The sequence below is a fragment of the Castor canadensis genome, chromosome 19 (assembly GCF_047511655.1).
Source record: "Castor canadensis chromosome 19, mCasCan1.hap1v2, whole genome shotgun sequence".
Classification (NCBI taxonomy): Eukaryota; Metazoa; Chordata; class Mammalia; order Rodentia; family Castoridae; genus Castor; species Castor canadensis.
The window spans coordinates 8,912,794-8,938,042 of NC_133404.1; the positions used below are offsets into that span (position 1 = coordinate 8,912,794).

Consider the following 25,249-nt stretch of genomic DNA (forward strand, 5'->3'; position numbering starts at 1 on the left):
GAAAGTGATGCGGGAGGAAGAAAGAATGGTGAGGGATAAGGGTAAAGTGGCTGACAACAGAGGAGACAGTTCATTCCAAGACTGATAAAATGTTTAGAAGTTTGGAGTCCCTTGAATGGAATTTGTTCCTTTCCAGAGAAAAACCTCACAGTGAAATGACTACATGGTCCTGGGTCAAGATTGGCAGGAAGGTAACCTGTGGTGGTTCATCTTGACTGTCAACTAGGTTGGGTTGAGAAGTGCCTAGGAGATTGGCAAAGCGTACCTCTGGGTATGTCTCTGGGGACATTTCCAGAGACAATTAACTAAGGGAGCAAGAGCTGTCCTGAACATGGCACCATCCCACAGGCTGGGACCTGAGTGGATTGAAGGAAGAAGGAAGAAGCCCACTAGCACAGGTATTCTCTCTTGATTCTTGGTCACCATGATGTGAACTGCTCTGCTATGCCATGCCCTCCCCACCACAATGGGTGAAGACATCTGAAACTGTGAGAAAATTAAATAATTTGTTCCTTAAGTTGTTTTTCTCAGCTATTTTATCAAAGCCATGATGAAATTGAAAAGGCATCTAAGTTGTGTGCCTTTAAGAAGCTCTGCACCATGACAATGAGCACTTCAGCACTGGTTAAGCCAGTCAGCACATGGCTTTACCCTTGGCAGTGTCTTAGATCCAGAGATGGGTATGGAGCTAAAACAGACTAATTGGACTGTAGAAAATAACATTCAATTCTTAAACTTGTGACTGAGGAAGAGATTTTCTCTTTCTTTTACTATGATCAAATAAACATGTCTCAAGCTTATTCGGCTCAAAAAGCTGAATAAAAAAAGCAAGAATAATTTCAGTTTTTTTGTATCTGTACTTATAAATGTTTTGACAATGTTCTTGTGACAATGGAAGAATAGTCTAAGGATAAGCCAATATACAGAGGAGGGCAGAGCCAAGCAAAGAGAGGAGAAATGGCTTCAGAGCCATGATCATCTATACCTGGAGCCCGATTCACCTCCAAACTTTGTTATATGAGAGAATATATCTTTTTTATTCATTTATTCATATGAGACTGTATTCTTGTATCATTTAATCTAGGCAGAATTATTTTTCATTACTCGAAGCCAAAAGCATCCTGGTATCAACCACTGACTTGAGTACCATCTTTGTAATACTCTAAATTCTTTCTTTTAAAATGACTAATTTAAAATTATTTCTTTTTGGAGGGGACCCTCATACGCTGTTAGTGGAATGTAAATTAGAGCAGCCACTACAGAAATCAGTATGGAGGCTCCTGAAAAAACTAAAAATAGGATTACCCTACGATCCTGCTGTACTACTCTTGGGCATATAGCCAGAGTATAAGTCACGTGCAATAGTGATACCTGCACACCCATGTTTAGCACAGCACTCATGACAGCCAAACTACAGAATGAGCCTAGGTGTTCATCAACTGGTGAATGGATCAAAGTACATTGTATGCCTGTATGGAACTATCAGAATGAAACCCCTTTGACAACTGATACATGCTATAATAAAAAATATAATAAAACATTTAAAATAAAAAAAAATAAATAAAATTATTTCTTTTAAATTGATTTTCAAATGTCTGTTTCTGAACTCCTTCATTCCATCCCATTTCTTCCCATTCTGTTTTAATCCATGGATGTATTTGTCTTTCTGTGCCAGTATCACACACAACATTTTAATTCTAGAGTCTTCTCTTACTTTCACAAATCATGGAATAAGTCCACTGTGGGACAAATTCTTCCCTAGAATTATTTCATTAAATGTTAAAATGCACTGAGACTATGACTGAGATTCTATGATGTTATTTAGTTATTTTGATACTAATCAACTTTTTACAAAAGATTAAGTCCTCCAACCTAGAAATGTGGATTGTTACTCTAAAATTTCACATTTTCATTTTCTTTATCCCTCATTAAAGTGTTTAGTTTTCTTCATAGAGATCTTTTACACTTCTTTTCTATTCCATTCTGGGATATTTTATATTTTTGTTGCAATTGTGAGTTACAGCCTTTCCCACACCATTGGCTATTGCTGATATGTTGCAAAGCTAGATTTTATTTACTGTGATTATAACAAAATGTCCACAGGATTTTTCATTAAAAATGACAAGATGATTCCATAATTTATACAGAATAGTAAAGAGCTGGAAATAGCTAAGACAGTTTTGAAGACTAGTAATGGGGAAGATTATGGTACCAGATGACAAGTTTTTAAAAGTCATGGTAATTAAACACTGTAGTAAAATACAGTACTAGATAAACTGATTCACAAAAACAGAATAGAATAGAATCATATAAGTGGAAAATTTATCTGAGATGCAGGTAGAATTGCAGATCAACAAATGGTGGTGGGGCAATTTCTTTTCTATATGAAAAACAAATGAATTTGGATTTATTGCATAGCATAACAACCAAAAAGCTGAATGAAAAAAAGCAAGACTAATTTCAATTTTTTGTATCTGTATTTATAAATGAAATTGGCCCATAGTTTTCCTTTTTCATATTCTTTGTTCTGTAGTTTGGATCTGAAGTGTCCCCCACAGGCTAATTTGTTGAAGGCTTAATCCCCCAGCCCGTGGTGCTATTGGGAGGTGGTGGAACCTTTAGGAAGTGGGGCTTCATGGAAGGAAGTTAGTTCACTGGAAGTGTTCTCTCTCTCTCTCTCTCTCTCTCTCTCTCTCTCTCTCTCTCTCCATCTCTCAGAACTCAGGAGGCAAAGATAAGAGGATCATGAATTTGAGGCCAACCTGGGCTACATTTCAGGTCAACTTGATGACATAGGGAGAAACAAAACAAAAATCAGTTGTCCATATATGTGGTTAGGTTTATTTCTGCAGGTATTTTTCTAGAAATTAACAAACTGATTCTAAAATTCACTTGGAAGTGCAAAGATCTTCAATAGTCAATACCACCTTGAAAAAGAAGAATAGAGTTGGAGGAATACCTCTACTTTTTAAAGACTTCTTATATAGGTATAGTTATCAAGACTATGTGGTATTGGCATAAAGATAGACAAGCAGATCAATGAAACAGATCAGAGACCATCAGTAAACTCATACATATATAGGCAATGGAATTTTACTCAGCAGTAAACAGTGCATTTAAGAAGACATTCTAGGGCTGGGGGCTTGACTCAAATGGTAGAGCACTTGCCTGTATTGCCAAAAAAAAAAAAAAAAAAGACCATACTGAAGAAGGAGCAGGAGGAAGAGGAGGGAGAAGAAGAAGGAGAAATAATACTAAAAGGAGTGCTATTGTATGATTCTACTTATATAGAATTCTAAAAAATGCTAAATAATGTACAGCAAGAAAGCAAATCTATGATTTTGAGGACAGAGGGGGAGATTGAAGAGGGATGAAAGAGAGAGATAACAAAGGAATGAGAAAACTTTGTGTGGGGGGGAGATAGATAGATGTGTTCCCATTTCACATTTTCATAGGTGAACACACATGTGAAAACTTACCTAACTGTAGACTTTAAGTATATGTACATTGTCATATGTCAATCATACCTCAGTTTTTACCACAGTGTGTAAAGGAGTCTCCCCAATACCTAAGAAGAATCCAAGAATGATTATATAAAGGTGAAGCAACATAGACTGTGAAGAGTAGGTGAGGTTTTTGTAGAGCGAGCTGGCTCACACTTCTGGAAATACAAACAACACAAGCCAGTCATTGAGTTGGAAACAGCCATCACAGTCTGTGAAACCCAAATAGGGACTGTGGATCTTACTAGAACAAATGTGATGGCTGGGATGGGTTGGGATGAGAAGGCATGTGATGCTTTTGTGAAGTCAGGAATGTGAATGTAATGTCAGTAAGGAAGATGCTGAACCTTCCTGAGCAGGAAAGTGGCAATGGTGAGATCCCAACACTCTTCTTCTGACTCCATTTCCTGTTCACTCTCCCTGTGAGGCAGTTTGAATGAAAATTAGAAATATTCAAGATTGGCAAGTACCCTAGCAGGAAAAGTAACTGGGGACAACATCTCAATTTCTAGGTCATTTCTAGATCATCATCCTTTCAGTTTGGGCTTGATAATTCTTTACTGTCTCATTAGTTCTGTAGTGCTTTCCAGAAAACATTCTAAAAGTTGTACTTTTAGTTGTTTTCAGGAAGAATTTATATTCAAATAATGTAACTTGCTTTTCCTTGAAAATTCAAGTTTTTGTTTTATTTACAATTATTATTATGAATTTTATTACAATGTGGCAGGTATAACTAGTATCCATCAATACACAGTTCTCTCTCATGGTCTCTTCCCCATTGCTATGACTGAGGAGATGGAATGATTTTAAAAGCCTGGCGTTTCTGTCAGCCAGAGTCCCTCAGTGACTATATGGAGATCTCTGCCCTTCAACCCATGGCAGCCATATAGAATGGCCAAGAAATAAATTGTTTTGCTGAGTCATTTTGGGGTTTATTTAGGTAGCAGCACAGCCTACTCTGTCCTGACTAATATGTAGACCATGTGGAGTTTCTTTCCATGTTCCTCCTTCCCTCTCCCCTTCCTTCCTATCATTTTTTCTTTCCCTTTTTTTTTAATTTGGAGAATTGTACATTCTTTGCTTGAGATAATTAAAAGTATTGATGATGGTGACAGGAAAATCTTGGAAATCAACTCATTCACCCCAACCTCAGCCTTCATTTTAGAGTTTCAGAAACTGATTCCCTGACAGGAACAGAATGTCAAAAGTGAGTGCCACAGCACAAGTTTTGGGGTCCCAAATTCTGTCATTTATACTCCAGCATACTGTAGTTAAAGGAATAAATTAGATGAATTTTCAAAGCCCAGGTCTGCATCCAGCATATGTAGGAGCCCTTCACAATGACTAGTGAAATGTCAGTTAGCTACATGTACTTTTCTCGACAATTGAGGACACATGGGTAAGACAGTATCTTTCAGCAGGATGTTGAGCTGAACTGGTTGTTTGTGCAGGGAGAAGGATGACATGTTTTGAGTATGTCAGAAGTGAATTGTAAGAACAAACCAGTATCAAGACCCACCTTGTATTTCCTGGAAACTGTGAGAAGGTTCCCAAGTAAGCCGTAGAGAGCCCTATGGAAGCATAGTCTCCACAGGGCACAGAAGGGAACCAGATGGATTGTGAGGGTCTGCACAGCCGACACTATGCTTGAACTATTGTTGGCTGCTTAGGATTGGTTAATCTTTCAACTCCTTTATATGGATTTTATAAAAGCAGGCAACTTTTCATAGTGTTAAAAAAGCTGAGAAGTTTTTTTCTATTGAAATATGTGCTTGTTGCCAACACAAAAAGCTTGAGCAAAACTATTTCAAAGGATCTTTCTAAACCTGTGCCTCCATAACACACATAACCAGTTTATTGACTAGTCTACTGACTAGTCTGCACCCTGTACAGTATAATCATAAAAGACTTATTTTGTTCTAAATCTCTGCTTTTGAAGGTGCTTTATGGGATCTCCTTTTCTCGTATCTTCTTGGCATTTGGGGTAAATTCTATAGCACTGTAGCTATTTTGGGGGAATGAAAAAAGTTACAGCCAATCTCTATTTTAGCTTAAAAAGTGCAAACTCCACTGAATCAATGGGAAGAATAGAGATAGTCTCAGAGAAAGGGCAGGGATTAAGAAAGGTAAGTAACCAAGTTCACTGTCAAAATCATGCAGTGGGGACCATCTCTTCAGGATGCAGGGCAGCACTTCTCACTCATAACCACAGGACTCTCGATACTGTCAATCATCTCTGACTCTCTTCTGTCTTTAGACACCCTCTCAACATCCAGATGCAAGAGCATTCACTTGGCGGAGCTGGGGCTCAGGGCACATGCTTTGGGATCAGGGAACTGATTCCTAATAGGGAGCATGTTTAAATGCTGGACAGTCACAAAAGCAACTGTTCTGGAGAAACTGATGAGTCTTAGGAGGGCAGTATTTACACCTTTGTCTGGTTGGTTTTCCTCAGGGAAAGACTGGGATTAGTTGTAGTTTCATGGCAATGTTAAGTGGTTTGCAAACTTTCTGTTTGCTCTAGTCAGTCCACAGGGAGTGACCACACTGCTTTCTTTCTTTGCTATCAATTGCATGTATAAGGCATGAATAACTGCTGATTCTGGCTCAAAGTCCTGTAGCGTGCTGGAGAGTGCTCCCGTTGCATAGGACAAGAATAAAGTCTTGTTTTAAGGCATAGATAGGTCCACCTCATACTGCCGGCATCATCATAATACCTCTACTGACTTTTAAAACCTTTTAGAATTGTGAGATAATATATTCATAGAAAGAAGTCATAGAACATAAATGTGCATTCAACAAACAACCGTTATGTGAATACTCACAAATTCCCCCTTAGAAGCCACTTTTAAATCTCTGCCTCCTCCTTTCACTTAGAGGTAAGCACTACTCTGGCTTTATATTTCTAATTCTTATTCTTTTATTTCTTATTCTTGCTCTTTCTGTCTGCCTAGAATTTCTAGAACAATGTTGAATAGCAGTTGTTATAGCAGGCATTCCAATTCCAAAAAAAATCTTTAATATTTATTATTCATCGTGAGGCTTTCTCCATGCTTTTAATAGACATGCTATGACATTAATGAGGTTATCTGGGATACAGGGTGGCTTAAGTGGTAGAGTGCCTGCCTAGCAAGCCTGAGGTCCTCAGGTTTGAGGACCAGAGGAGGAGGAAGAGGAGGAGTTTATTGTTTTAAGAGTCTTTACCGGAGTCACCTCAGGACTAAGGGGGACAGTTGGTGTTTTTGGTTTTTCTTCCAAGCTTTCTTAATTTTAGTATCTTCTGTCATGTATCATGGACTATGAAGTGTGGAAAGAACACTAGAGATCCACCATTGCACTCTATCACTTAGTTCATGAATTAATGCTAAGGTATCTTCAGTGGTTGTTTGTTTTTCTGAATATTTGCAGGGATGAACATTTTACTCTTTCTGTTCATTCTTTTCTTGGAAAGCTGTAGTTCCAGAAAGTCATTTCTTACATTGAACTGAAACATACTTCAGAGTAAGAGTCAGGCTCACAGCCAAGTTTTACCTTATGGAACCTGCAGAACATGTGAACCCTGAGGAATGGGTAGAGGCAGTGTGGTTGGTGGGAAGTGTATAGCTTCAGAAGTGGACAGGTCGGGATTCAACTCCTGCCTTAACTGAGTGAGTCTAGGTAATGTAGAAGATTGTTTAACAGCCACAAATTCTTCCCATCCTTGGAGGCTCCTCCTTTGCAATGATACTTTGCATCTCCGCTCATTGAGATATAGTCTTCTTCTCCCCCCTCCTTGAACGTGGGACAGCTTTGGACTTGCTCTGACCAACAGAATGTGGAGGAAGTGATGTCAGGAAATTTCTGAAGCTTAGGTCTTAGGGGGACTTGCTGTTTTTGTGTTGATCCTCTAGGAATACTTCCCTGAGCCTGTTACATAAGAAAGCAACTTAGCCTACTAGAAGTGAGAGATGCTTGGACGAGAAACAAGGTGCTCCAGTCAACAACCTGCATTTGCTGCCAGACATACAAGTGAGGCTATCTTGGACCAGCACAGTGGGCTGCATGGGCAAGCCCAGGAAAACCCATCTGATGCTGAAATTCCCAGCTAATCTACAAAATCATGAGAAATTATAATTCAGCATTGGTTTAAACCATTGAAGCTCAACAAAAGCTAATAGAGACAGACATATTATTTAATTCAACTTCCTGAGCTTCTGTTTCTTCCTTGCCAAATTGGAAAAACTACTTTTTTTGGCATGATTGCTGCTGAGCACTAAGCATTACAAAGCATATGAACTGTATAAACAGGTGGCTCTGTGGTGGGGTCATTGCTAGTGCTAAATAAATGGTAGCTCTTAGGATTGTTATGTAAACTTGAGAAACTAAACTCTTCATAAGTTTTTACTTTCCCAGGTTAAATTCTTTTGCCTTTGCCTTTACCTTGCTTGAGAAGGGTTCCTGGCAATTAATTATGCTTGTCTCCTCCTAATTACCTTCTTGTGACTATCCCTTCCTCTTTTGCTAGTATCTCTCCTAAAATAGTTCAATAGATGCCACCTGATCATTGCCTGTTAAGGTGGGACATTTACCTTCCTTAACAATATTTTCCATACAACAGGTGCCAAAACAGTGCTGTTCTTTATTCACCAGTCTAACTCAAGTTTCCTTTTTTTAGCTCAGGCATTTCCCTTGTCTTACATTCAGGTTGCTGTTGATTATAACTCTGCTTGCTCACTTGAGCTGTGCTCCTCCCAACCCGTTCTGAATTTAGGCAGGTGATTTCTTGGAATTTACATTCAGGACTTAATATTTAACCTGGATAAACTTCTTTTCATGAGACTTAGCCTAGCACTTCAGCTGGCCAATGTAACCTTCCCTCCCCCTCCATTTGATGTATCTAGATTATATGATTATTACTTCCATGCTTTCTTTCGGATACTAAAACTACTGTTAAACAGGACGGAGACAAGGAGCGGACTGCAAGACACACTAATAAACCTTCTTCCGAGTCTACTACAGAGCTACTACATCTTACTCGTAACTGTGTTATTACTTCACAGCCTACAAATTGCCTTCACACATATCAGGTCAGCTGGATCAGATGGCAGAGAACGCCAGTCTTATTCATATGGAGGTATATGCGCAGTGTAAAATCCCTCACTGAAATCAACTCACCACATCTATGAAAAAATTCTTCATTGAGTAGCAATACCATAATGTCACTTCTGTTTATGGCATTACAGGGAACATAAAACCCTATAGTTATAATTACATAAAAAACTTAGGATAGTGGTTGTGGGTAAATCAACTTGTGTCTTCTTAGCGCTTTGGGGACGTGTGTGTGTGTGTGTGTGTGTGTGTGTGTGTGTGACAGTTTTGTCCAAAAAAGAATTTCAAACAGTCCGTACTGCCAAAACATCTAAATCCCTGCTACTTCATTCTCATTTTCCTGAGACCATTTCTGTGCGAGCATGTCTGTTTTTCCATGGCAGGCGTGCGGGTGGGGCTTTACGTATTCTGGGACACTTCGTCACCCGGGGAAGGGGTGGAGGAGTGTCAACGTGTTCCCAGCGTTCCCTTATCCTCATCCACCTAACCCTCGTAAACTACTGTGCGTGTTGGGTCTGGGCACACCCATTTCTATGGAAGAAGACTGATTTCTCCAGAGGCCTGGGGGACAAGGGACTGCAGAGCGGGTATGGAGTGCAAGCGCAGTGCGCCGTGCTGCGGCGGCGGGAGGGGGTGGCGCTCAGCTCTGTGGGCCCCGGAGTCGCAATAGAAAGCAGGGGGTCTGTGCGGGGTGGTGGGGGAAGCCCGCCTCCGGTTCCTCGTCCCAGCCAGCGCGCACGCGCAGCGAGCGAATGGCCCCGCCCCCGGCCCCGGGCGCGCGCCTGCGCACTGGGCGGCCCGCCCTCCCGGAAGCGCGGCGGACGGTGGCGCCACGTCTGTCTGTCCCGGCACGGCCCTCCAGGTCCCCGCCAGCGCTGCAGCCCAGCGGACTGGGCCGAGGGCACCATGGGCAGCGCGGCCCCGCGGCCCGCCTCCTTGCTGCTGCTGCTGCTCCTGCTCTGCGCCGAGCGGCCGCGGGCCGCCGAGCTCACCTTCGAGCTGCCGGACAACGCCAAGCAGTGCTTCCACGAGGAGGTGGAGCAGGGCGTGAAGTTCTCCCTGGATTACCAGGTGCGGCCGGGCCCGGCAGCCTCCCCCTCCTTCCACGTGCCGGGTCTCACCTGCGCCCTGGGCACCGCCGACTGGAGCGGCCCGAATTAGCCAAAGAGGCTGCAGGGGGTGGGAATGGATGGATCACTCGAGACCGGTTGACCTCCCCGTGAGACCGAATGCCGGCATCAGACTGAGCCCACCCGAGACGGGCCAGCGCCGCAGGTGCGTGCCCAGGTGGAAGCTCGGCGCGGGTCCCGCATCCCGCAGAGTTGGCCAGAGTGACCTCCTCTTGGGCCACTGCAACCCTGACGAACGCCCGTAACCCATCAGCTGAACTTAGGCACTGTCTGGCCAGACCGCCTCCTCTGTCCCCGCAGGTGTTGAAAGATGGCAGGAAGGGGAAGTGGGCTTGTTGACAGTTGGAGTGGGGGTGAGCCAGGGTAGTGAGAAAGGGTGCTTTGGAAAGGAGGTCTCAGAGCAGCCGTTGAACCCTGGCAGTGTTCATAAGAAGCAGTGGCCGTGACCCCTAAGATTTGTCTCTTGCCATATGCCCCAGGAAAGCCACCTCCTGCACTCCTTTCTTCATAGACAGCTCATGGCTCACAGTTGCCAGGATTAGCCCTTGGGTGAGGGGTCTGTCCCCAAGGTTTAGTGTGCAGATCTAAGGTTGGATGGCAGATTGGGCACATGCTGGTAGGCCTTCAATGAATGAGGTGGCACAGGCAGTAGGAATGGGGCATACTGGGGCACCTTGCTGTGGTTAGAGCGCTGAAGGAGGCTGTGCCTGGAGCCAGTGTATGTCCACTTTCACATCTGTGTGGACAGCATGCTAATTGTACATGTGTCTGCCTTAACACAGGCTACCCAAGCACGGGAACAAAACAATGGTAGTTGTGTGGCTAGAGTCCTGAGAGGCCATCTGGCCACCACCAGGGTAGGAGTGTCCTCAGTGGGTCTAAACACCCAGAAACAGGATGCTTGCTGCTTCCCACAAAGCTTGCTGAACAAGTCTAGTAACTTTTATCGCACAAAAAGAACATTTTAAGTTTAGAAACAGATAAAGGCCATTAACTGTGTCCTTTAATGGATCTTGGTCACGGCCATTGACCACCTGTGTGATTTTGCCCTCTGTGGGTCTTACTTTTCTTGGGCATACAGGAGAGTTTGAAGTAAATGATTCCTGAGTTCTCCCCCTCCTCTAACTGATTCTGAGTGCTTCATTCCATATCTGCCTTTTCCTTGCATCCAGTCAGTACTAACTTTATTAAAGTTACTACCCATTCAACAAGCCAAGAATGACACTTGGGACTCCTGTCTTGTACTGGAAGAGAGAAGCAATAGGTGCAGCATGAGCTCCACCTGTTCTTGCCCCTGGGCAGCTCCGGGTCAGATCCCACGCCCTCCATCATCACCCTCTTGGCCAGTGTGCACTGTGAGTGCAGGGTATGTGCTCCGTGTGAGACGTTACGCTGATTACTTTTGACGTGATGCCACATGGTATTGTCACCTTATGAGGTCATTACTACTGTTATCCCCCTTTACAAATGAAGACATGTCCTCAGAGAGTAACCTGACCAGGGTCACACAGCTGATGAGTAGAGCGCTTTGCTCCATGTCTTGTGTTAGGGACTGGACAAAGATAAAGAAGTAGTGGCAGCTAGTTGCTCTGGAGCAGTGTCCTGGGCGTGCCTCCCTTCGTTTTCTTCCTTCTGAGAGCCCTGTAGCCCCATCCTATGAAGAGAGTTATTTTGGGGAGTGGTCACTGGTGCTGCAGAAGAAGGCAGTGGCTAAGTGTTGGGGAGATGGAGCCAAGCAACCCTTAGGCCAAATCACAGCCCAACTATTTTCTGTCTTGCAACCTTAGAAAATTCATTTAACCCTGGAGCTTCAGTTTCCTCTTCTGTAAAGTGAGAGGTGTTAGGCTCATTGTAGTCCTGCTGAGCAAAGCCTTTGGTGTCAGGCAAACATGGATACCAGTCTTAGTCCTGGCACTTTTAAGCAGAGTGACCATGGTCAGTTCACTTAACCTCACTCAGGCTCAGCAAAATGAGAAGTGTCATGGCACCTGCCTTGGAAGGTTGTGAAAGTTAAGTGACAGCAATGTTTATAGAGACTGGTTGCAGTGTGTGGTTGACATTTAGTAAGTGTTGGTGGTCTCTCTAGTAACGGAAGACTTTTTGTGACTGTTAGGTCATCACTGGAGGCCACTACGATGTTGATTGCTATGTGGAGGACCCACTGGGAAACATCGTCTACCGGGAGACCAAGAAGCAGTATGACAGCTTCACGTACCGGACCGAGGTCAAGGGCGTTTATCAGTTTTGCTTCAGTAATGAGTTTTCCACCTTCTCTCACAAGACCGTCTACTTTGACTTCCAAATGGGCGACGAGCCCCCTATTCTCCCAGACATGGGGAATAAGGTCACAGCTCTCACCCAGGTGAGTGGACATTAGCAGTTACAGGCTTGGTGGAACCCCCCACTCCTCTAGCATGTCCCTGTCTCAGCTAATGAGCAGAGTCACTGTCTGGCCCTCATGGTCACTGGTCTCCTTCCTTTCTGTTCTTTAACCAGATCCTGTGGTATCTGTTATTTCTATCTCTACTCATTCCCATGTAGTCTTTCTTTGACACAGCTCCCCTTTCAAAGTCTATGTCATGTGCCTTTTTGCTTATGTGATTTGCCTTTATCATAAAGACCAAAGTCCTACTTTATGTGGTATATTGGTGAGGATAACACAACATGCTATGACAAATAAATGTCAGTGGCTCAACACAGTTGAAGTTTTCTCACTCAAGATGATCTAGAGAAGTTCTTTCTTCCATGGTGTGACTCAGGAATATAGGCTCTTTCTTTCTCATCATCTCTCTGCTTTTCCTGGGGGCTTCAGAGTCTTTTGCCACCAAAAGGAGAGAGTGAGAAAGGCCCGCTTGCTTTGTAAAAGCCTGGGCCCATAGTCACACATTCCACTTCTGCTCCTGTCCCACAGGTGAGCATCCATCATGTGGAAAATTTGGATGATAGGAATGCTGGCAAATACAGTCCTGGGTGAGCAGCCACCTCTGAGTAGCAACTCCACTGTAGAAGAGAAACAGGACATTTTTGGAGGTCAGGCCTCCTTCACCATTCCTCCCTCCTGCTATTTAAGTGCCTCATTCCCTTCCACATGCAAGTTGGAGGCTTCCTGCAGGCCAGGACTGGTATTTTACCTTTGTATTCTTGGTTCCCCAGTACATGAGGCATGGCACCGAAAGCTCACCAAGTATTTGTCATGTGACTGATTATCATGGCCCAGTAAACCTGTAAAACGAGAACAACTACCTGTGGCTGCACTCGTTCCAGAAACAAAGCTACAGCATCTTGAGTCTTTAAGGAGTCCAGGTTACCTTCTGGCCCTCCAGGGTGGCCCTGTGCTCTGTTCCTCTGTGGCTTTGGGCACACTCATCAAATCCTGTGGGCTGCCCAGTCTCCCTCCTTCCCTAAGGAGTTGGAGGATAGAGCGGCATTGTCCAGCACAGTAGCCACTCTCTACACTTGGCTACTTAATTAAAATTAAATTAAAAATTCACTTCCTCATTTGCACTGTAGTGGTGTATGGTACTCAGTGGCCAATGGCCATGCATGGAAACTTCCATTGGATTGCCATGGGTTGGTTGGAGCTGGGCAGCCTGACCTCCTTGAGAATATTCAGCTGAAGGCACGGATTGGATGTAAGACATTTTGCACCTGATATTCTTGAGCGTTCTGTTGGTCACTGACGAAACGCCTCTGTTTGGAAGATCTTGAAAGCTCGAGCTTAAGGACTTACTTTGAACCAGTGGGGTGGGGCATTGGTAAGAGAAAATACTTAATGAGTCAGGTTAGTAGGAAAGTTCTTTCCTGGAACCTGAGCATTCGAGTTTGGTTCCTTTTTAGGGGAAGAGTGACTTAGGCTTCCTTTTTCTCACCACTTTGAACCTCTTCTTTGCTCTTGCTCAGTCTCAAAATAGGCATTCTTTCTATTTCTGTAGCCCTGACTCCTCTTCCTTACACCAGGGTCCTTTTGTGTTTGCCTCGGAGGGCTCTTGCTCACCAGTGGTGGGTGTCCATGTGATCTGAATCCTGGGCCACTCGTAGTGGAAGCACTAGAATAGATGACACTGCTTCTGTGTCAGAAGAGAGCAACCCTACCAGCTAGTTAGCCACAGGGTGCTGTGGTCAGAGCTGGATTGAAGGGTGTGGAGAGAACTGCGAATTCCCCCTGGCAAGTCAGGAAACCTTCATTGGGAAAGTTTTAGCTTAAGAGTGAAAATGTGAGGCCAGGAGTGGTGGCACACACCTGTAACACTAGCACTCAGGAGGCTGGGGAGGGATGATCGCAGCTTTGCGGCCAGCCTGGGCTGCATAGCAAAACTGTCTCAAAAACAAACAAAAAAAGAACCCAAACGAAAACTGAACAACAGCAAAAGAAAGAGTAGAAACGTGAAGACTAGACATTTGTAAAGGAGGAGGAAGGACCTCCCAGATGAAGAGAAGAGCAGTTGAATTGTCCAGGGTCTGGCTTTTATTCTCGCTGACCCATTTTTACTTTATGTGGCATGAATCTCCTTGTAGCCATTATCTACTGTCTCATGTCCCCAACAGAAGCAGGCTGGAGGGATTGTCCAGCTGAACTCTTATGGTAACAAGCTGAAGAGGTTTCTTTCAGACTGGCACTAAAGGAAGATCCCAGCAGATGGGGATGCTTATGGCAAGGGGATGCTTCCAAGTATTTGGGATTTTTATTTTGGTTGTACTGGGGCTTGAACTCAGGGTCTACACCTTAAGCCACCCCACCAGCCCTTTTTTGTGATGGGTTTTTTCAAGCTAGGGTCTTGAAATGGAACTATTTGCCCTGGCTGGCTTTGAACTGCGATCCTCCTGATCTCTGCCTCCTGAGTAGCTAGGATTACAGGCCTGAGCAACTGGCCCCTGGCAGTATCTGAGATTCTTGGCGATATATTGCTTTGGGGCTCTTGTGGGACTCGTGCCAGGTTTAGATATGGTTTGTTCCCCAAAGGTTCATGAGCTAAAGGGTTGGTCCCCAAGGTGATAGAATAAGAAGTAGTGGACCAGCACCACTGAGTTCCCAGACCAGTGTCCTGGGTCCAAGGGGCTCCAATTAAGTGAGTGCAGTGTACATTGTGAGTTTCTGAATGTGGTTGTGACAGAAATAAACTTGGAGAATGGATTTCTAACCTGGAAAACCAAAAGAGCCCTTTCCTAGTGTTTAAAAACAAAGTCCCTATAGAATGATATAAGTAAAGTGTGTGTGTGTGTGTGTGTGTGTGTGTGTGTGTGTGTGTGTGTGTGTGTGTGTGTGTGTGTGTTAGGAGAACGTGATAACTACTACACTACTGAAACCCCATAATGTGTGTGTATGTTTATTCCTCTTACTAATGTTAGGAATGACTTCCTTTGGATCATGGTCCAAGGCCGGCTCCTGGGCAGAAAGTTGAGACTCTGAAGGATAAGCAAAAAAGGGCTGGGGCCATGGCTTAAGTGGTAGAGTGCCTGCCTTGCAAGTGCAGGGCCCTGAGCTCAAACCCCAGGATCTCCCCCTTTCCCACCCAAAAAAGAGTGACTTCTAACTTCTGTTACTAAGTTCTCTGATTTCATAACCCTAAGTCTCCCCCAAATTCATGCTTCCCCACCATTTTGACCTTAATTGAGGACTTGTCTTCTTGATTGCAGCAACCTGAGGTTTTCTAGCTGGTTTTCGTGCACCCCGTTCTACCTCATGGCTACCACAGGCAGATCCTGTTCACGTGGAATTCTCACCCCACCATTCCTGTTCCTAGAGCCCCATAATAACTGCACTCCCCTGTGGTTTGCTCTTTGTACTCTGTATTACACTTCATTTATTTTTCCTTTCAATTGTGAACTTTCTGAGGTCCAAGTCTGTGTTGGCTTTTATTGTTTCCAGAGCCTTAGCACAGGGCTGGCCTCAAAGACAAGTAGGCAGTTCGTAAAAGCTTGGATGAATGAATGGAGTTTTGAGCTATGAAAGAAAACTAAGCATGATTTTAAATCCTTGTAGCCTCACTTTACAGGTCTCCTGAGTGCCTCAGCCCCACCTTCAGTAAGTGATCTAATGACCTTCAGGGTGATGTAAACACAACTGATTTGACTTGCCAAGGCTCCATGTTCATGGTCACAGGCAGAACCTGGAAGGGAGCATGGGGAGGCTCTAGAAATATCATACTTGAGTCAACTTTGACATGGGTTTGCATAGTTAGGTTAAGCATGACTTCACCCTGTCACCTAGTTTCTTCCCAGGCCAGCTTCCTATTCCTCCAGAGGACATGAACCCTGGAAGTATCAAGAGAAAAGTGAGGTGGAGCAAGCCTAAAATGCCACCATTGTCCCCAGCATTGGAGGTCTGTGCTGAGAGGCCTCTGCTGGTGACTGACACTTGGGAATCAATTTTTTTTTTCTTTTGGCAGTACTGGGATTTGAACTCAAGGCCTCATGTTTGCTAGGCGGGCACTCTGCCACTTGAGCCATGCCCCCTATCCCTTTTTGCTTTAGTAATTTTTTCAGATGGGGTGCTGCTGTTTATACCTAGGCCAGTCTGGACCATGATCTTCCTATTTATGCTTTTTCTTCCTCCCAAGTAGCTAGGACTATAGGCATGAGCTACTGTGCTTGTCCATGAATCAACTTCTTGATGTCAAGAAACATTCTTGGATGACTTGTTCTTTTTTCAGTGTCAAATATGTGTGCATACAGCTTCCTTAACAAATGTGGGAAGGTAGCGAAGCCTGGTGCTGATGACACAAGATAAGTGTGTATGTAGCTGAGATACTCAGACATGATAGAAGTCACTAAGAAAGCAGAGTTAAGGTAGCCTCTGGGACAGACTGAAGCACAAACAGACTCATTCTTCACTGGGTTCTCCTTGAACTGGTGCCCAGGTCACCTCCACCAGTTCCATCTGATCCACAAATCCTTGTCACCTTTCTATCCATGGATCAGAATGAGAGGCTGAGCCACCATGGGCACAGGAAACCTAGAGCTCAGGAGATAGACCACATGTCAGACAGACAGAAGATGTGTAGGGGTTAGAGGGGAGCTGTTGTTCTAATGTCATCCTGTTTAGCTCTTAGAGGGCAGCACCATGTTTTGGTCAGATTCCCATTTGCCTCCTGTAAAGGGTTCAGTGTGCTAGAGAAACAAGGGTTTTTGGAGAGGGAGATTACATGATAACTCCATCTCCTCTAGCTTCTCATGCTTTGCTTTGGAAATAGTTTGCCTTTGGAGTGTGGAAGCTGCAGCAAGCATCTGGTAAATGCTTATGAATGTCTGTAGCCTCAGAACTCACTGTTGAGATAGGACTTGCTGGCTTTAGATGTGCTGGTGTTTTAGAGGTTGCCTCTTGAGTAAGAACTGGTGGTCTTCCACATCCTAATGCGTTAGTTGTCTATTGCTGAGTAACTGACTCCCACAAACATAGCGGCTGAATAAGCACCCATCTTCATCTCACAGCTCCGTGGGCTGTGTGTCTGGGCAGTTCTGCCATCCTCTGCTCAGGCTCTCTGGGCTGAAATGGAGGCATTGGCCAGGTATTACTGTTGCCTGGCAGGCTGGGGAAGCATCTGTTTTCACACTCGTTCAGGTTGTTGGTGGGATTCAGTTCTGGGCAGTCTTAGGACAGAAGTCCCATTTCATTGCCAACTGTTGTGCTCTGAGCCCCTGGAGGCCTTTTCCTGGACCTTGCAGGTCTGCTTCTCTGCAACCTGTGCTTTGAGGGCTTGTGTGAGTAGATCAAGCCAGTGGTAATCTCTCCCTGTCTTAAGGGCCACGGTGCCAAGTGACAGCACAGCCACATGAGTGGCAACTAACCATACATGCCCAAGATTCTTGGGAGCAGAGCAGGACTTGGGTGGTGGTGGGAGGGGGCCTTTCCAGAGTTCTGCCTGTCTCACAGAATATTTTAGAAGATACAAGAAGCTGTGAGGTAGTATGTGTTGCCCATGAGAATGTGTGCGTATTTATATGCATGTGTATGTCTTTGCGTGTGTTTGTATGTACGCGTGTGTTTATGTACACGAGAAGTGCATGTTTATGTTTATACATAAAACTGCAGGTGTCAACTAGACAGTAGAATGAGCAATAGATTCAGCATCCAGCACAGCTCCTTGGCTGGTTCATGTAGGCTCCTTGAGCCTCAGTTCCCTCATCTATATATGGGACAAGCAGTCCATCAGCCTCCTTAACCGTGAGGATGTGAGCATTGTCAGCACTGTGAGGATTGATTTAGAGAAGTGGGCTTGCGTACATAGACTCAGGAGAGTTGAGTCAAATGTGACTCTGCCACATACTACCTGTGTGACTGGGCCAGCCGCTTACTCTCTGATCCTCAGGCTTATCCCTAGGATTAAATAGTAGCACATAAGGTCTTGGCACAGACACTTAGGTAGCCCCCCATAGATGTTTTACCTGAGATGTTGATGACAGTGTTGGCTGGATTCCACTATGCCTGTCTCAGGGTTAGCAACATGACGGCTTTTCTCTTCCTGCCCAGATGGAGTCAGCATGTGTGACCATCCATGAGGCTCTGAAGACGGTAATCGACTCTCAGACACATTACCGACTTCGAGAGGCTCAGGACCGAGCCCGAGCAGAAGATCTGAATAGCCGAGTCTCTTACTGGTCTGTCGGCGAGACAGTTGCCCTGTTTGTGGTCAGCTTCAGTCAGGTGCTGCTGCTGAAAAGCTTCTTCACAGAAAAACGGCCCATCAGTAGGGCAGTGCATTCCTAGCTAGGTGCCCTGCACCAGGACCCCCTCATACCTCTAGGTCCTGGCTCCTGCAGGGCTGGGGGTAGGCAGGCAACCCAGGGTGGAGGCAGAGCTGCAGGGAAAGCACAGTGCGTTGTGCTGGTGTGGCAGCACCCTGCCATTCATGCACCGCCTGGTCCTTGCACCCCAGCAGCTAAAGCTCACCGAACCCAGTCATCAGAAGGCATCTGATTGCATTATGTGTGGACATTGACCAAAAAATGTTTACAGTCACACTAGGGATTGGCCACTGTGGGAGGACAGGTGGGCAGCTAGCTGTAGGAGGAACACCAAGTGCCTAGGCCTCTGGGGCAGTTTAGGGCTCTGCCTCTGCTCCATGATACCTGGGGGGTCATTTGGCTTTTGTGTCCTCTTCCTCGTGGAAAACAAAGGATTTCCCAGTTCTCCCTCAGGACTCTGTACCTGAGGAAACCATGCCCACCTCAGGGAAGCAATGGTATCAGCCATGTTTGCAGGCCCCGAATAGTGATTGGGTGCCCTTGGTTAGTTGTACATCTCCTAGGAGGTGAACTGTGGCTAATAAAATCTAACTACAAGCACCTGGAGATGTGTGCCTTCATTTTTTGCCCTAAAAGAGCTCACAGCTTAATGGGGAGCATGGGTATGTATATAAATGCAGTACAACGGAGCAAGGTATGACCGAGAGCTGTGTGTGGGTGCTAAGTCCAGAGATGTGGAGGGGCCAGTAAGTCACCCTCCTCCCAGGTGATGGAAATGGGGAAGTAGAAAGTCCCCTTTCTGTTCCTGTCACTCACCTGGCTGTGCAAATTGTCTCTGCTAATGTGTTTTTTCCCCTGGCTCTGCTATCTGCATGACCTCTGTCATTTCCTGCTGACCAGTGTCCTGTCATCAGTGGAATGTTCCTTGACCACTCTCCAGGATGGCACCATCTCACTGGCTTAGCTCCCTCTGCTCATTAGAAAGAAATTATTGCATTGAGTGTCCACGTAGCAGATCTAGAGGGAACCTGTTGTCTAAAGGAAAGCTACCAAGAACGCTGAAATCTCAAGCTGCCTTGCAGGTGTTAATGCGTTGTAGGAAAGGGAACAAAATAATCCTTTTAAAAAGCTACCTTGCGAACATCCTGATTTAACTTGATTACAAGAATGTTTCTCTCCTGTCTACTGTTTTAAAGTTGAGCACTAGGCATGGATAAAAGATTATTCATGAACTATGTCCAGGGCAGATTGAAAAACTGCAGCAAATCTGTATTTGCTACCTAAAAACATAACCTATATCTTCTTTCTTATTTTTTCGGGATACGGTCTTGCTAGCCCAGGCTGGCCTTGAACAATTGGTCCTCCTGCCTGACTCTCCTGAGCTCCACCTGTACTTCATACAAGCTCCCTAGCTGCTTGTCCTTGAGCTCCTTTGCCAGCTACCCCCCAGCCACCACCCTGAGCGTGACGTTTATCAATCACTATTAAGGACATTGCCTAATAAAACTCATATCACTTTTGCTTTTTATAGAAACAAATCTCTTCCAACCTGAAAGAAAAAAAGAGAATAGAAATTACTGGTAGCTCCTGTTTTATTTATATAACCTTATAATCATTCATCCAGAAAAACAGACTACGGGGAGAAAAATCCTGCCCCATGCATTGAGTTAGGAAATAATGTTTACAATAAAATTTGCTTTCTGTGTGTATTATTTAAGTATTCATTTTGATCAATTATGTACTAGTAACAATTAAGATGATACCCAATCCAGAAGATATTTTTTAATACTAGGAGCTTTATAACTGCAGCATGAGGCAAAATTTAAAATTAAAGATGTAAGTAGAGAAGTAGAGTACTCAATATAAGAATTTCAAACAAATAAATGTGGTTGTATAGGAGAGATGAAATGGAGGTATGAAGTTAAGGGAAATTTCTGAGCATGCATTTATAGGTGATGGATATCAAGTCATTTTGATAAGTACCCATTGAATGCATTTTAATAGTAGTGTAACTTAAAAACTAATGTTTAAAAAAATGGCAGAAATTATTTCCTTTGTAACTGCATTCATCATGAAAAGTTTTAGATGTAAGTTTAAAAATGTGTGCAGTTTTATGGTTTCTCAAGTTCACTTGAGATATTGAAGAAAAAGAAGATGCTGCTTTGCTTTGTTCCCTAGGAGCCTCTTGCTCTCCTTTGATGTCTGGGCATCTCAGTGACAAAGGTTCAGCATTGGCATTTAAGTAGAAAATACTGAGTTGAATCTGACCCTGCCAGATTTGAATCCACAAACGAATTGTGTCATTGTGGGCAAGTACTGAACTTGCCTCACCCGTGAAATGGACAGAAGGCAGGATTGTGACCGGACAGGCACTTAGGGCATTGGTGAATAAAATTAGGTCTCACTGGTCCATGGGCTCACAGGAAAATTCCTTTGAATTTGAGTCCTGGATGCTACTGACAGAGTTAAGGGGCACATCTATAAGCTTATCCAGGCATGTGAAAATCCCCCTGGGAAAAAGAGAAGACCTCTGACTCCCATTGAGATGCAGAATTCTTAAGGAGGGGCCTATAAAAACTGGTGGAGTATGGCTTGCTGCATACTGTAGATTTTAAGAAAGTCAGTGGAGTTTCTGCAGGGAAATTCTCTGTAAAGCAGTTAGGAATCTGGATGGACAAGCTGGGCCTAGTCCCAAAGACCAAGGGTTGAGATGTGGTTCTGATTCTGGCTACCTCGTGGTATAACTGTCTGGCAGTCAAAAAGCTATGTGCGGTATGAGAGCTGTAATACTCAAGGCCCAGGCAACTTTGTTGTCAGATACCCTGCACAGGATAACCCCCCACCCTGGGAGGAGGGAATATTTGCTTTAATTTTTCAAAATATAATAAAATTATCAGCTTTGTGCAGACCAGATGAACATATGCTAAAGATTTTATTTCACTTGTTAGTGAGTGAGGGAGCCAGATGTCAGAATGATTCAAAAAAGAATTCAAAGAACAGACACATTTTTACAGGGCTGAAATAGATCAGAGATTGAACCAGGCTAGAATTGGTAACCCAGAAGAATGTGCTATGTGGAGAAAACACATAGTGGTAAAAGTAGTTCAAAGATAAAGCTAGAATCAGATAGCTAGAGGAGTTTCCAGAAATGCAGAGGAAATTTTTTATTATTAAAACTTTTTCCTCCACAAATTCAAATTCAGAGGGGCTGCTGAATGATCACGCTGCCTGGGGAGTGGCCCTGATTTCCAGTTTAATTAAGACCAGCTGTTCCATTTTGCCACTCGTGGTCTTTACCTTAATCTTACATTTGTTGCTCTCTTCACCTTACCTGACCTTTGTAAATAGTCCCTCCATTAAATTTTCCTCAAGATAGTAAGAAAGAAGGGGAAGAAGGCAGGAAAAATCATGTTTAGCAGTCTAGGGTGCTAGATTGAATATTTTTGTCCCACCATTTTTTGATTCATACATTGAAATTCTATCCTCCAAAGAGCTGGGATTAGGAGGTGGCACCTTTGGGAGGTGATTAGGTCATGAGGGCAGTCATCCTAAACAGGATTAGTGTCTTCAAAAAAGGTCCAAGAGAGGTCCCCATCTCTTCTGCCATGAGAGGACACAAGAAAGTCATCTAAGAACCAGAAGATGGGATCTGACCAAACACTGACTCTGTGGGGGCCTTAATCATGGAGTTCCAGCCTCCAGAACTATGAGAAATAAACCTTTTAAAATTGTTGTGCTGCGTGGGAGTATATTGTGGCATTTACAAAAGTTTTTACAATCTATCAAATATATCATACTTGAATTCACCCCCTCCATCATTCTCTATCCTCCCCTTGCCATTCCTGGAATAGTTTCAACAGTTCTCACTTTCCTGTACACACATTTGCACCATATTCCCCCTCCCACCCTTTCCCTACATCCTCTCCCTCCCACTGGTACCAATCATCCACCACCCAGACAGGATCTGTTCTATCCTCCTGTCCTATGATTTTGTGAAAGAAAAAAATAACATTTTTGTTTGTTTTAGATAACCTCACAGGGAGTTTCCTTGTGACATTTCCGTGTGAGAAATAAACTTCTGTTGTTTATCAGTTGCCTAGTTTGTAGTATTCTGTCATAGAAGCTCAAAAAGATGAAGACACTGGGAGACAAAATTGCAAATGAATATGGAACCATCTCTAGGGAGGGCCACTCAGGCAAAGCCTGGACCTTCTCATTGTGCAAATGGATCCTCAGCACGTGGAGATGTGTGACTCAGGGTGTCTATTCCAGCCTTGTTGGATTCTGTATGTTCAGGTGCCTGGCACAACCCTGGTCTAAAACAAATGCAAGTTTTCTGCCCTCTACTTGCACTCACTAAAAACAAAACATGTTAATAAACCAGATAAGATGGTACTGGAAGGGTTTAAGTATCCTTGTTGGGACTGGAAGTTCAATAGCTTTTCTTCACCCCTCACTGGAGTTTCAGTGGCCATGTGCTACTCATTTGAAGGATGGTTCATTTTATCTTATCACAAGTAAGCTTTTCAAAATAAAATAGAATATGGTTGCTTGCTTAGAATTAATATGGCTTGCACCCAGCCAACAGCCATATTCTTTCTAAGAAGCTTTTGCATATTTGGGGGCCATGTAAGAATTCTAGGAGCTATAGAAATAAATATAGTTATGAACTCTTAAATGATGTACAGATGGTCAGGGGATGTTCTGTGTTGTTCTCAGAAAATGCAGCTGCCCTGCTCAGGCTCCGTAGTGAGTGTCAATCCGAGGATGCTGTTTTCTCTTGGAATTTCACTCAACATTTGCTTTAAGAAGTCACCTTTCTTTGTGGTTGTGTCCAATTCAAAAGGAAAGGGGCACCAGTGGGCCAGGGGACTGGTGTGATAGAAGAGGAAGAAAAGGTCATGGCTTTATCTCTAGGATCACCAAGCAACCTTCTGATTATAATCTGGCTTATTACACAGTTTGTCTTCAAGAAGAGAATATATTTGAGATGCATTTTTAATGATAAAAAATTAAAAACCACATTCTGATTTTAATTTATAAAGTCATTTTTTGGACAGTTAAAATATTAACTAAAATTGATTAATTTCCTCCACCTCCACACAAGGCAACTAACTGGCCCTTAGACAGGTCTAAAGCCTGGTGCACTATACGTGGGAAATGACCTGTGGTTTATCCATCCTCACAGCCAACTCTCAAGAATGTGCTGGTTTTGTTTTGCACCTGCTGGGGGAAGGATAAGGGTACTGAGACCCTGTGTCACTCTCGGGGTGATAACCTGTAAGGTGGCCATTCTCCACAGCACACCTAGAGAGCTACAGGAGCAAGAGAGGCCTGCATCTGAGCAGCTCTCATCCACGCACGGCTGTGAAACTGTAAGAGGGTTGTGAAAGCACTGAGAGGAGCAATCGCAGGAAAAACTTTGACCTTCTGTGCCTGGCTCTCCTGGGTATTGTCTTGAGGACCATGGTCTTCCCCTTTACCATGAATTCAGTGGCAACAGGCCAGGCAGCATCGGGTGGTATCTCGAAGATCAAAGGCCCTGCCTGGTCCAGTAATAAACTGGCCACCCACTCCAGGGCATCTCCTCCTTGTCCTCCCTTTCCTAACACCTAGGGGTGGTGGGTTGGAAACTAAAGCCAGTATCATATCCCAAAGCTGTTCTGAGAGTTTGAAGTGAAACTTTGAACAAAGTTGTCAAGTATTTGCAAATGGGGGTTATCCGTTGTGGTTTTTGGGTTCTGAGTCCCTCCCTCCCCTTTCCTTAAACTCTCTAAGGGTCATCAAGCAGGGCCTGGCCTTTTGCCTTCTCAGTACCCATTTCCAGTCCCCTGGGGGCATGAACTCACAAGCCAAAACAACGAACACCAGAGGATACGACAAATTGAACTCTATTACATTATTTGAAGCAGAATTGTTGGGACATGTGGATCACAATTTTTAAGCAACATGATAAGTACACTCTAAAAGAGAAGACTTTCATAATATTTTGCTGTATAAGAAGTTATAAGAAAGAACCAAGTGGAAATGTTACGTATGAGGATATGAACACAGAAATGAAGACTGCCTAGAGGAGATGAAGGCACCATGGAGTTCAGCCAAGGATCTCTTTGAAGAACTGTCCCAGAAAGCAGTAGAAAGAATGGAGAAATACAAGAAAAGTTAACAGACAGGGAAGGTGAAGCAGAAGTGCCAAAGGATGGATAACAGGTATCCCCAAAGTATGAAACAATGAAAAAAGATTTGAATAATGGAAATAAGTTTCAGGAATAAGAACAAATATGAAAGATCTCAGATCTAAAGGCCTTACAAAGTAAGAAATAGGATTGAGAATCAATAAGGTAAAATTCCCACATGGATACATTATAATGAAACATAAGAACACCAAAGGTAAAGGGAAAATTACAAATGCTCCAGAAAGAAAGAACCTATTGCCTGCAAATAAGACTGAAATGAGACTTTTTTTTTTTTTTTTGCAGTACTAGGGCTTGAACTCAGGGCCTTCACCTTGAGCCACTCCACCAGTCCTATTTTTGTGAAGGTTTTTTTTCTTTTTCTTTTTTTTTATATAATGTTTGGGTCATTTCTCCCCCCTTACTCCCACTCCCTCCCTTACCCTCCCTTACCCTCCCTTACCCCCTCAACCCCTCGCTACCAGGCAGAAACTATTTTGCCCTTATCTCTAATTTTGTTGAAGAGAGAGTATAAGCAATAATAGGAAGGACCAAGGGTTTTTGCTAGTTGAGATAAGGATAGCTATACAGGGAGTTGACATGTATTGATTTCCTGTACATGTGTGTTACCTTCTAAGTTAATTCTTCTCCAACGAACTTTTTCTCTAGTTCC

At 43.9% G+C, this 25,249-nt stretch overlaps 1 protein-coding gene across 1 annotated transcript; it reads left to right on the top strand.

The window, feature by feature from the left end:
* Positions 1 to 9,382: 9,382 nt before the first annotated feature.
* Positions 9,383 to 19,003, top strand: Tmed3 (transmembrane p24 trafficking protein 3). The gene is made up of 3 exons (XM_020186426.2): positions 9,383 to 9,662; positions 11,835 to 12,083; positions 18,189 to 19,003. Exons 1-3 carry the CDS (start codon positions 9,498 to 9,500, stop codon positions 18,423 to 18,425), a joined length of 651 nt encoding a protein of 216 aa, XP_020042015.1. The 5' UTR covers positions 9,383 to 9,497; the 3' UTR covers positions 18,426 to 19,003.
* Positions 19,004 to 25,249: the final 6,246 nt, after the last annotated feature.